The sequence below is a fragment of the Struthio camelus genome, chromosome 11 (genome assembly GCF_040807025.1).
Source record: "Struthio camelus isolate bStrCam1 chromosome 11, bStrCam1.hap1, whole genome shotgun sequence".
Classification (NCBI taxonomy): domain Eukaryota; kingdom Metazoa; phylum Chordata; class Aves; order Struthioniformes; family Struthionidae; genus Struthio; species Struthio camelus.
In genome coordinates, this window is record NC_090952.1 from 17,423,819 (window position 1) to 17,437,007 (window position 13,189).

At 35.8% G+C, this 13,189-nt stretch overlaps 1 protein-coding gene across 4 annotated transcripts in view; it reads left to right on the top strand.

The window, feature by feature from the left end:
- The window catches only part of LOC104140945 (connector enhancer of kinase suppressor of ras 2), a 253,111-nt gene extending 239,928 nt beyond the window's left edge, over nt 1-13,183 (top strand). For 2 of the 4 annotated variants that reach the window (XM_068957199.1, XM_068957201.1), the window contains 4 exons: nt 460-611; nt 2,096-2,600; nt 2,946-3,145; nt 3,543-13,183. In XM_068957199.1, the coding sequence (XP_068813300.1) occupies nt 460-611; nt 2,096-2,600; nt 2,946-3,145; nt 3,543-3,758 (1,073 nt within the window). In that variant the 3' untranslated portion in view covers nt 3,759-13,183. The remainder of the gene's footprint in view (nt 1-459; nt 612-2,095; nt 2,601-2,945; nt 3,146-3,542) is intronic. The other 2 variants (XM_068957202.1, XM_068957200.1) reach the window with 2 other exon arrangements.
- The last annotated feature ends 6 nt before the right edge of the window (nt 13,184-13,189 follow it).

Here is a 13,189-nt window from a genome sequence, read left to right on the forward strand (position 1 = left end):
TGATAAACAGAATGTTAAGTTAAGACTGAGGTATGATCTCCCAAATGAGAGCCATCAGATTTGCTCATCACCTTAGAGTAATTCAAGATGTCACAGTCACTGAGCTCAGCATCTTCTGATCTCAGGTAACAGAGTTTTTCTCCACTATCCATGGTGGTGGAACGTGTTATCTGATGACAGTTGAACTAAATGTTAAACCCAGCTCTACTTTGGCGTTTGCAAGAAAAATTTCCTTTGAAAGTCTTTGACCAGAACCAATTGTTACATACAGTGGGGGTTAGGTGCCTAACCTGATTTCTGTGACACTGTCGTAAAATATTTGAAGGGTCTTCTATGTATCCGTGTATCTTTAGGTACCAGATATTTTCGGAGTCTGTTCCTTAGTGACTGCCAAGCCAACTAGGTGACTGTGAAATGGTTATCTTTGCATGCTAATGATATTTTGAAAATGGTGCATAGGCTTTCTTGTGAGTAAACCTGCCGGTGAAAGCTGGAATTCTTCGTTAGCAGATTACTGGAGTGAAAGCGACCAGGATGATGTTGATGGCTGTCTAACGCTGAAGCAGGAAGGCTCTTCAACACTGTGTGACACCTACCATCGAACACCCTCAGTGAGTCAGAAATACTATGTTTGATACCAGGTCACCAACAGATTTGTGTGTGCCTTGATTTGCATTTTTCTTGTTTTGGAATACTTAAGTACTATAAAGGCAGAACAGAGATGTATATCACTGTAGGAATGAAGTGCTGCCGTTTCTCACAAAGTAAGAACCAAGTGTTTCCAAAATAAGCCATTATGCTGCCGTTTCTCACAAAGTAAGAACCAAGTGTTTCCAAAATAAGCCATTGCAAAGACAGGAGAGGCAAATGCTTCCTTACACAGCTAACTCACCAGAGTGTAACTATTACAGTTTTTTGTAGGAACTGGAAAACTACACCCAATGCAGAGAGAGTATTCAAATGTTGACTTCACTGCAGAATATGAAAAGGAAGTGGTGAACAGGGTAGTTTGTAGGAACTGGGACTGTATTTCAAGTATGAATATTGAATACTGGAAATTAAGATCAGATCATATTCACACAATAATCATGTTTTAGTATGAACATTCTTTTTTAAGAACATCTGTTCAGAGGCAAGTTTTTTACAAAATGAAGCTTTGTATAAAATAAAATTGTAGTTACAGTATTTTCTATAACAGTGTCATAAGATGTTAAGTAGCTGATAAAAACACTTCAGGTATATTGTGTATGGGCAGCCTTTGATTAACTGGGGGAAAAAAAATAACACTGTTTTGTATATGAACAGGTTCTGGTAGCAGATAGGAACATTTCTAATATACAGAACACAGACCGTGATAATTAATCTATGTTTCTAAGCATAGGTAGGACTGTTCTCTATTTTTCTTTCAGATTTTTCTTCAGCATCAATGGCATGATCCTCACACAGCCAGAACCAAAGAGTGACTGAGACAACAGCATCACATGGGTGAAGTTCAGACTGATTTTCACCCATGTGATGCTGTTTTATCAACTGGGATACAGGTTAAGACCCTCCCTTTCTGTTTTTCCACTTTTTTTGCCTTTCTCTTTCTTTTTGAATTAAAAAGATACACAGACCCAGCAGAATTTAATTAAAATGATTTGGTAAGTTCAGCTGTCCCCCAAAATTCAAAAATCTTTCTGGGCGCTGACGTATTTCTTTCCTGTTCAGCTGAAATATTTATCTCCTTAAAAAGAAAGGAAATCTATTTCTGGTTTCTTTTGGGGCTCTCATGTCTTCACAACACGCTGCTGGACTGAGTATAAGCTGGACAGGTCTTTAGAAAACCTGTGCCAGTGTTCCCAGCACTGTTTCCAGCAGGAGTTGCTCATGGGCAGAGAATGTGCAAAACGAGAATAGGGAGCGGTTGAAACATAGCTCTTAGAAGATCGCACTAATAGTCATCTTTTGTTTAAAAGAGGTTTATTGACATATCAAAACACACATATCAGTCCATTTTATTAGTATATATCATAGAGTGTTCTACACATACAGTGAGTTTCTTGGGTCTGTTCAAAGTGATGTCTTATAATTGGATGCTTTTGTTTCTTTTCAGGTGAATTCTTCAAGTCCCTTCCCTGAACCCAAACACGGTCGGCACTTTTCAAGTGAATCAACATATTCTCATTCTTCTGCTGAGGATTCTCGACAAGATGCAGCAGGAAGTACGCATTCCTCCGGATGCAGACCTGCCTACCGAGAAAGACGCTCATGGCAGGATCTGATAGAGACCCCATTAACCAGTTCAGGGCTCCACTTTCTTCAAACTGTTCCTCCTGATGCAGAATACATGAGTGGGCGGCCTGGAATGTCACCAGAGAAACGGAGACAAGCAACATTACCGGTTCAAAGACGTCATAATCATGAACAGGATGGGCCTTTCCCTTTGGTGGAATGTCAAAGAGGACATAGTTCTCATAGGCCACAGAAGCAACGTAGTCAAAGCCTTCCACGAAATAGAGATGTCAGGGTTAAGGGGCGTGTAAAGTCTGTGGAAATAACGGAAGAAAATCCAGAAGAGAAAGTTCTTATTAGAAGGCATAATAGTTTCTGTACAGAAGGTAAGCTTTTGGAGAGACTGTGACCCACTTTACTGCCTTGGAAAGCTATAGTAATAATACCGTAATTCTCAGCAAGGCTTCCGTGATTAAACTGTTATATTTTGGCAGGTGCATCAGTCACTGTACTGGAATTTGGAATTTGTATTTAAAATGCCTGGATGTAATGCTAAAAATACAACTTTGCTGCTGATCAGACTGTTCTTGTTTTATCAAATTGAAAATCGGAAGACTGTGTTATTCTGTATACTAATTTGCAGTATTCCTTGATGTTTTTAGAGACTTCATCTTATTCAGTCTGAATTGCTGGATTTGTTATTGGGTTATTTATTATTTATTTTCTTTCAGAAAACAAAAATGAAATTGGAGAGAATATAGATGGTCTGCAAGAGCTGTACAAGTCTCTGGAACAAGCTAGCTTGTCAGCTTTTGGAGAACAGCGTCCTTCCACCAAGCAGGAGTTCCGCAAGTCTTTTGTGAAGAGATGTAACGATCCAGTTATCAATGAAAAGCTTCACCACATCAGAGTTCTCAAGAGCACTTTAAAAGTAAGGCTTTATTATTAGTTTTGTATACGAACGATGTGAACTTGCAGAAGTATACTATCTTAATGGCTTCCGCGGATGGGACTCTATTTGTAGCTAAGAATTAAGTTCCAAAGAAACTAACAATACTGAAAATTAGATATGTTCTGGCTAAAAAAACAAAAAAGAAATTTAGCAGTATTTGCTGCTCTTTTTAGGCATGTTGCTGAAAGTGCCAAGGACTGAACTGTCAAACAGTGTAAGCTGTAACAGTTCCCGAATGTCGGTAAAAGATTTTTAGTGTCAGTAGTAGTTTCCCTAGGACTTTGTGTTAAAATGAAAGAAGGTATAAAACGCCTAAGCAAAAAATGTGGCATAAATTTGATTTTGACATGAGCTGTGTCTTTCTGGAATTTCATAGGCGAAGGAAGGGGACCTCACAGTTATCAACAGCCTTCTGGATGATCCCAACTTAACATCAAAGAAGTTTAAAGATTGGAAACTGAAGAACTATGAGTTTTTCGTGGACATTTGTGAGTACAGTGCTGCTCTGGAATCTCAAAATGGAGCCTCTGAACTTGCAACCTCAGCACCAATGCTGACACATACACATTCATTCATTGAAACTCACGTGTGACAGGACTAGTATTATCAATAATAGCTGGGTGCCATGAAAAATCCAATAAGACAAACACTGTAATATTTATAAAAAATGTACTCAGCAGTACTGTAAATAGGTTGGACAAGAGAATAGTGCCACAGGATGCCTACTACATTGCATGATAAGACAATAATATTCTTTCTGAATTTTTTGTTTGCTATAATCAACCGATGTTTGTATTAAGCTCTGCATTAGAAAGAAGCAGTGCAGAAGTGTAACTGAAAATAAATTCCAGTATATTTAAAATACTGTACTAAAGCTAAGCTTATAGTATGAGCTCCTACAATCATTTTATATATTTAGATATATATATATAAACATCTATGTATATAAAATGTAACATGGTAGCTGACATTTACTTTTAAAATGCCCTAAAATTCACATTTTCATGCATCTTTCTTGAGAAAAATAGCAAATGAAAACATAAATACGTTGGCCACTCTTAGAGATGAACATTTATTTTTGCAACATTTCCAGGTAGTGACCATCTTTGCAAATAAAGGACAGAGTTATCAAAATGTAAACTCAATCCCTATAGTGTGCCTTAAAATGTACACTGTACATCTAGCAAATAGATCCCAATCTGGCCCTATGGGCATCCTGTACATGCCATTTAGATACTGTGTTTGTAAAATAATGTGCCTGCCTTTTACATGAATGATTATAAGCAAGCAGGTGTGGCACAGAAGAAGTTAAGATATGAGTCGAACAATGTTGGTTGTTCACTAATGCTGCAACTTAAACTGATTTTAATATAATCTGAAGTATTTTATGGTGAAAAAAACCATCTGCGTTGAATATGGTAGCTACTGCAGGTTTTCATAGTTTCTTCACTGTGAGTTCAAGTGACACAAGCCTGTGAGTCACAAAATTTAAAAAAAGGTTCTGATTCTTCAAAGCTGAGAATTAAGTTAAAAAAAAAACAAAAAAAACTGAACTTATCAAATAAATTCTGTAATAGACTGACATCTAGAGCCGAGTAAATTATTCAAAATTATATAATGTATGGCAATAACTTTTAACTGTTGGTAGCCCATTAGCAAGTGGGTGGCAGTTATTCAATACAACATTTGAAAACCAATCTGTACTGATTGGCTTTGAGAAGACACACAAGTCATGTAGCGTATTTCTCTCCCTTGCCTGGATGAGGATGATTTCTAAGAATCAGATTTTGGAGTGCATACTTGTATTCTTGAAAAAAATTGGTCATTCTGAATACTACTGAACATAAATTTCAAACAGATACTTGGAATTTCCCCTGAGCACCTATTGCTTGCTGGAATATTTCTGGAAAGCAGAACAAAGGGGATGTGGATACAGTTGATGTCATTTCACTTACAAATTAACACAAATATTCACTGAAACATTTCACAACATTAACCTTATTGTCTTGCATATGTCAAAAATTGTAAAATTTATACAATTCAATATAATGTGGGAAAAAGTTATGTCTCAAAGAGGTAGTAGTATCCAGGAAGAGATTTAATTATTCACAAAGCCAGAATTGGGTGAACGTGTCCTGTTTCCTTAGTACAGTCTCCACAAAGGAGACTCACATTTGGTTTGTATTCTCTTTTGCACTGGCATTTATTTGAGCCCCAGTGGATGCAGTATTTAAACAACCAATAATCTGAAATAATTCTAAGATATTATTAATAGGGAAGTGTTACTGACAGATGTTTTCAGTTCGTTGCATCTCACAAGCACCTGAGTCATAGCGTCATTGCAACAAATTCATAATACTGTTGGCATGGAACATGCAAGATGAAGGCATATTTGGCCTGCTACAGCAGTATTGAAGTGAACAGCAAGACTCCAGGGACTTCAGAGGAGCAGGATCCTGTTGCACATGGTTTGCTTGAAATTAAGCATGCGCTTAAGCCTCTGTGTAAGTACCCGAGGTGATAAAATACAAGAAATAGAGAACAACAGTTTGCCATCGCAGGTTTAATCAAAATCAGAATTGCAGTATTCACTGAAAAAATAAAAACTCAATCTAAACTACTATCTAAACATTTCAGTGTGTAACTGAACAGCAGAAGCATTAACAGAGAACTCTTTCCTTCTTAACTGCTGTTCATATCAGATCTCTAAAAATTATATATATTTCACTATTTTAAAACTATCCTTCATGTAATGTGGGAAAAATATTAAATAATGAAGCAAAAAGATTATATAATGAAGCAAATTATATAAGCTATTTAGAAACCAATTCATACTATAAGTGCAAGCAGTGATAATGGTCACAGAATTAGTTAAATTGATCGATTTTTTTCATATTCATAAAGAAATTGAAACATGTATTTTGTTTCAAACCCATAACATGGTCTATGCTTTTATAACAGTTTTTAAAATAGTTTTCAAAAAGGATTTCAAATGTCATTGTATTGTAACTCAAAGACAGAAATGACAATTGACCACAGAATATATTCAGCAAAGTCCTTAGCAAACAACAAATCGTTTCTCTTCTGTAATGATAGGTATAGATACACCTTAAAATAACAGAGGAAAAAGAACATACTTAAGAACATGGATTTCTCAGAAATAACACAAATAGAAAAACAGTTAATAAAACAGTAAAAAAAAGAGTGAATCTCAATTTTCATTTCTCGTTGTTCACTAAAATCAAAAAGAATAAAGATATTTTTGAAATAGTGAGTAGATGAGATAACACAAAATCCTTGCTAAAGTTGAGATTATCATAGTGGCTTTTGGTCCGATTTTCTTTAAAATCTTTCAGTGTCATTCTGAAATTCTGAGAATCATGAGTCTGTATTCTGTTCCTGAAGAGCAGTTCTCATCAAATACAAGATTTTTTCCGAATATTCAAGATAAATTATCCAAGATAGTCATAAGGCGAATTGAGATACTCTAGCAAAATTTCCTATAATGGAGATTAACTAGGATAGAACTTTGAAGGATTTGTTTAACATTGCTCAGACCTTAGAGCAAGCAAAATCATATTTTTAAAGTAAGCAACACAAAGATTTTGTTTCACAAATGTGAGTCAGCCTATTGGAAACAAAGTTATTTCACGTGAATTTTGACATACTTCTTGCATGCGTACTCAGCTCCATACTATAGGCCTTCCATCCCCACCATGAGTTTCTTCTTGCTGTAGCTAGATACTAATGAAACTATACTATAGAAATTAATATGCATAGTCAGAGTAGCACATATTGTGTGGAGTTCTATGATATTTGAAATAACTGGGATGCCAAGTCTGATATAGATACTGTATTTAAAATTAGTGCAACAGATCCTTCTTACGTATTGAAGAAAAAAAAAAAAAAAAGAGTCAAATTCTCCTGGGCCAACAGGTGCTCTGACACACTGTGCAGCACATTTGAAATTATTCTGGTGGTTGTGGTCACACATTTTTAAGAGAGAAAATAATTTTGTTTGCTGTTGAGTTCATCAAAGGAAAAAACAGCACCAATACAATACATTGTTAGCATAATAGATTTCCTGCCTGAATGCTTAGATAAAAGATGGTTCTTAATATATGGAACTATACAGAGTGTTTCATGTATTTTATTTATTCAGATCTTATGATAGTTACCCAACTAAATGTCTTTGTTCAAAATTCCTGCTAGGTAGATTTTTAACTGGAGAAAAATCAAGTATAAATCATTCAATCAGTAGACTTCCCCTGTGACTCCACAAACTTAAGTCTTTTTGTTACTGGCTTTATATATATATATATATATATATATATATATATATATATGTATATATATTTATATATACACATAAAATATAACTGATTTCATGCTTCCCCTAAAATATGGATTCTCCTCCCTTTCTTAATACTACCCTTCTGTGTTCGCTGAATTTATTTCTTTGGTCTTTGAGAACTGTCTTAGTAGCTATCATGGCACTTCCTGACAGATCTGAGATTTTTTCGTTTTCATATATCTTAAAGGAAAATATTTCTGAACTCAGTCTAATTAATAGGAACAAGAAATAATCAAAGGGAGAAGTTTTTACAAGTTTGTATTTCCCAATTCTATAATATAGATAATGTAGTAAAAATATTGGGTTATACTCTGCAACAGCACATGTAGGATTACATTTGTCCTCACAGTAATCAGCCTGTTAGATTGTATAGGGAGTTTAAATTCGTCTTTACCCTCCATGACAAAGTAGGTTGTTTCACTTCATTGGCAAAAACAGTGCTACTGTTTTATCAACTTCTGGTACAGTCCTACTTTCTCAAAGGGATTATGAGCACTTCTTGAACCGCATTATACTTGAGCACCATAAGGAAAGACTGATCATTTGCTATTGAACGATCTTTGGAGGATGAGATGTGATCTCATTTCCAGGCAGGGAATTCTGAATATGATCACTTCAGATCTGGACTGCTGTCTTTTAAACTAGAAATGTGGTGCAGATATGAAAGTGAAATTTCACAAATACCAAAGAGTTGCATGGAACTGCTAGCTCTACGTCGTAAATTAGCTTTATTCTTACTGTCCTCAGCAATTACAGCTTTTCAGGCCAAAATAAAGGTTCTTTGTGAATGATGATAAAGGTAACTTTACAGAGGCTCTGAGTATTGTTCAGTCTCACTAAAATTGTAGAGTTTTGCTGTCAACTTTTAGATTTCACTTGGACTGTTAATAAGACAGACACCAAACTTTTGACAGAAAAATGAAGACTCTGGTAGAAGTTGCTTAACTTAATACAAATCTGAGGAGAATAAAGAGAATTCTTCTATCGCTTATCTCTCTTGAGTAATATAAATCAGACTTAAGCCCATCACATACGTTATTGCTCATATTCTTCATCACGTATTCTTACCTGTCTTCCAAAGTAATAAAACCATTATTCTCCAATAAAAACTAGTGGACCAAGGACTTAGGACCAAGAGGATTTATCTGGGCACTCTTTCTCAGGCTGGTAGATCTTGGCTGCTGGCCCCTGGAGAGGGGGGAAGGGTTGGAGAGGTTTGCAAGACAGCTATTTTCAGATACTGCTGCAGTGGTTTGGACAAACTCTTCACGTGGCTGGGGCCAAAGAGTTTTAAAAGCAGGTCATTTAAAACAGCCTTTGGTCTTGACAGGTCACTGAACTAAGGCAAGATGCAGCACAGCTGAACAACAAAATTTAAGCCCCAGGCATTGACCTACTATGCCTGTCAGCTACCCCCAAAGAACTGCAATATAAATGCTATCTAGCATACAGTTTTCGTTACAGTTTGCGTACCAATCTACTAGCATAAGCCAATCTTATCTCTTCATAGAGACCTGGGCTCGTATTTGTGGACGTAGTCCTGGAAAAATTCCTCAAGAAAGAGAGCCCAGCTCCTTTCGTATAATTGGACCTCTGCCCTGAAAATACTGTTTATAGTACACCCAAGTTCCAGTAGTATAATGTTAGAGAAATATGTGGTAAGTTTGTCTCATAGGAGATAATTTATTTTGGCTTAGTTTTCAAAATAGGGAAATTGGGCATTTATAGGCAAGAATGGCACAGGTCATAGTGACGTCTTTGTCTTTGAAGTGCAGGTTTGTAGCAGACTTTCCACATACCACATGCCTTAGACCACTGAGCTTATAATCTCCTTAGAGATAAGCTCTGTTCCATATTGCCAAATAATGTTTATTTACCCATAGTACAAAAAATGGGTAATAACAGGAAAGATTTAAGGAGCAATATTAGCTAAATATTAAGTAACATAAAGTTCTTTTCCTTCTAGAATATTTTCCTCATTAAACCTAAGGTTCAGAGTAGCTTTTTCAGGCACCTAGGTTCCCCCTCTGCTTTTATCCCAGATGAATTTATACTGTGTGACTGAGGCTCTCAACAGGTGCTTACTTGATAGGCATCTAAAAATCAAACCTGAGCCATACTATCAGGTGATGAACGGAAAATACATTGTTACTTAAGATCAAGTCGTATTTTCTCAGTTGATATTTGAAAAACTATTTCCTTAACTCCCATAATATATAAACATAGTACTTTAATTCTGATCAGTTCCATTCACTAACGTACAGGCAACCGATTCTCTATTCTTGACATAACTAACAGATGAGGAAGCATTTTTTAATGGAGACTTACTTTCTGCATGTTACAGTTGATACCATACTTCCATATTTAGAAGAAGGATTAAAATAAATACTAATATTTTTATCACTTTTTAAGATAGCTGATATACGACTGTGACCTAATAAAACTTAATAAAAGTATTAAAAACTTTTAAAAAGATACTGCCTGTCATTATCTTCCGGAAAAAAAAATTGTATTTGTGCTTAATGCCGGCCAGTCTTGAGGAGACATTTATAACTTGTTTACTTTTATTCAGATACATACAAGCAGTAGATGTGACAATTAGGGACTTTGCTGTATGCATTAATACTACTGTCTGAGCAGTTTTTGAAAGAAAGCTATGTTGTACAAATGATAAAATACATGGACAACTATATCGTTTGACCAGAAATGCCCACTAGCTTCTGTCCTCACGTTTCTAGAATATTACTCATTCTCAGGCATTGGTGAGGGGATCAATACAGACCTTTTTACTAACTGTAAATGCATCTGTCCGAATGCTGCAGATTAAATAAGGTTACCACATTATACATACTAGCTCTATTACATTTTTTCACTAGCAACCACAAAACAAGTATGTCTTAATCAACAAATCTTGTTCACTGGCCAAAATAACAGTGAGACCCTGTTACCACTTAAGACTTCTGTTTTACTGAGAAACAAGGATTTCAACTCTAAGAATCTAAAAAGCAGGTTAGGTTACAAGAGAAGTGCACTAGTATTAATGAACTTTTTACATTTGACACATACTGTATTACAAAGAAAATATCCTTGTAAAAGACCATTAATTGCTGGGCCATAGGTGACTTCTGTCTAGTTTACTAAAGTAGCTAATAAAACTTGTATAGAGAGCCTTTTTTAGATACTGCTTACATGTATGAAAATGTTTGACACCCTTGTACTATGGCTTGCACTTTACTTGCATTAAACTGTGAAGTAGGCTGTAGTAATGTCTTTGTATATTCAGGGGTTGAAATACCAAAGCACTAGAATGTCATACTGCTGGTATTCAACCTGTACTGTTAATTCAATCTGAACGTGCTCACAATGTGTATTTTGAAAACCCCACTAACTTAAAGTCTTTAGCAAATAATGCTATGGGGTCTCCATGGTCTTTTTTCTTTGTAAATAGAAACATTCTTACTATTTCTGTAGCAATAGGAGGTGATAAACCAAACTTTCACTAGGACTGTTTTCAATAACAAAAAATTCTATAGCGCCTTGTATAAAAATCATGGAGACTCCATGACTCGTGGGCATTTTTTGTTTACAAGCAGTATGTATATATGTGTTAGAGGCAGAACTGTTATTTATCACAAAGTTATGTTGTGGTTGATTCTTTCTAAAATAAATATATGTTTTCTGTCATTAAGAAAAATCAGTATTTTAGTAAGAGCCATCTTGAAAAGAAGTTTGAAGCCTCAAGTCTTCAAATATTGTTAGTAAATCTTCCATGTTTCAGCTTTGTTTATCTAATCAGCAGGGAGATGAACTGAGAGGTAATAGTAAACTATCTGTCTATGCCGGGGAAAATGTCTGAGTTATATCATAGTTCATGAATATTCTGAAATTTTTATATAATTACCATGATGCTTTAAGCCCTTTCATGAGCAGGTACTACACCCATACTGTAGTAAAGTCCCTCAGCTCATTGATGCTACAGAGACAGAAAATTAACTGCTGTAGACTAATACAGGTAAAACTAGGTTTCAACCCCTGGATAATACAGTATTTCTTCAGTTTCACAACAGTATTTTTAATTTTATACTTGTCTATGTTGAGAGATGATCCAATAGTTTATATAGGCAATGAATGTTAGGTTTCTTTTTTCCTCTTCAGATGAGTTCTGTGTGAATTACAGTAACTGGCTGCATTTTTTCTATCACAGATTAACTTGTTAAATTTTTGTGCGTCTACAATGAAAATCTATGAATGGAAAACTTCACTGTGTGTTGCTCACTGGGCATATACCTCATGGTACATTGCACAGACGTGTAAGTTGTAAGTTGCACTGCAACATTAAAAAAGGAACATATTGCTCTTTTTTCAAAGATATTAACTTATTTAAGAGATATAGTCTGTACATTATTTAAAAAAAACATTTATTCTTCCTAGATTCAAACAAAGCTTTTGTTTTGGGGAAAAAGTTGTAAACTTCAGTTGTAAATCTGGACTTCAATAAACTGAATTATCTGCACTTAACTTTTGTGCTTTTGTCTTTTTTTTTTCTTTGCGTTCTCTAATAACTATAATTAAGAAGATTAATCAAATTCAAGCTTCAGTCTTGGATTTGAATTGGGTGCCCATGAAGCTATAACCATTTGATGCAACTGGTGCTCTGAATTGTATTGACTCTATCTTCTGTTCTGTTGTAACAACTGAAACTTTGGCTGGTTAACATGAATAACCCTTCAGATAATTTTTCTAGCCATTTTCTTGGTCAAATCAAATAGTTTACATGAGTGTTTCTTTCCCTTTCGTGTTTTAAAATATGGATATTTAGGATTTGTACTTTTCTGACTAAAATACAATCTCCAATTCTGGCACTGATGTTATGGGGAGAACATCTTCTGTAAGTAAGAAGAAAACATACAGTTATCACAGAGATGTAAAACTTGTTGCATCAAAGACTGCTACAAGAATCTCTGAGTGTCTCTAAAGGCAGCATTCGGAGCTCATACTACCTAGCACCCTACAAACTGTACTTTTAAATGGCATGCACTTAGTAAATGCACAATTAGACAAAGATGAACTGAGCAGTGATTTGAAAGGTATCAGAGCAGAGCTGCTGTTATAGATTGTTCAGCAATAACTGTATATGCTTAGTCTTAGTCTTTGGATGTTAATTTTATTCCTGTTAAAATACCTTGAATGTTGAGGTAAAAGGAGAATTTGCTGCTTGAAGGAATTTAAGCATCTTGTAGTGTTTATAAAGTCCAGTAAAGGTTCCCAAGTGGCTCCTGAGAAATCCCACGCCATGTCTTCACGTGACTATGGTTAACGCAGAATTTAGGTCATGCTTCTTTGGACTGACGTGGGCTTATTAATAGGACAGTTACCTGCATTGTAACTAACGCTGCTGTTTAGTGCGTACAGAAGCCTTTTGCTTTGTTTTTCAGAGGAGAACGGGGACACAAGTGTTGGAGGCAGTGCTCCCTCCTGGGCCTAACAGTCGCAAGAAAGCTGCAAAATGTTAATTGGCTGGAAAAGGCAACGGCATCTGTAAACCTTCTCTAAGGGAAAAAGAGCCGACCAGCTTCAGCGGGTTCTGGGGCGGTGAAGTCCACGTTCCCCGACCTGCTGCCCCGAGGCCTCCGCGCTCCTGTCACGGCCGCCAGCCCGCCGTTAAACCG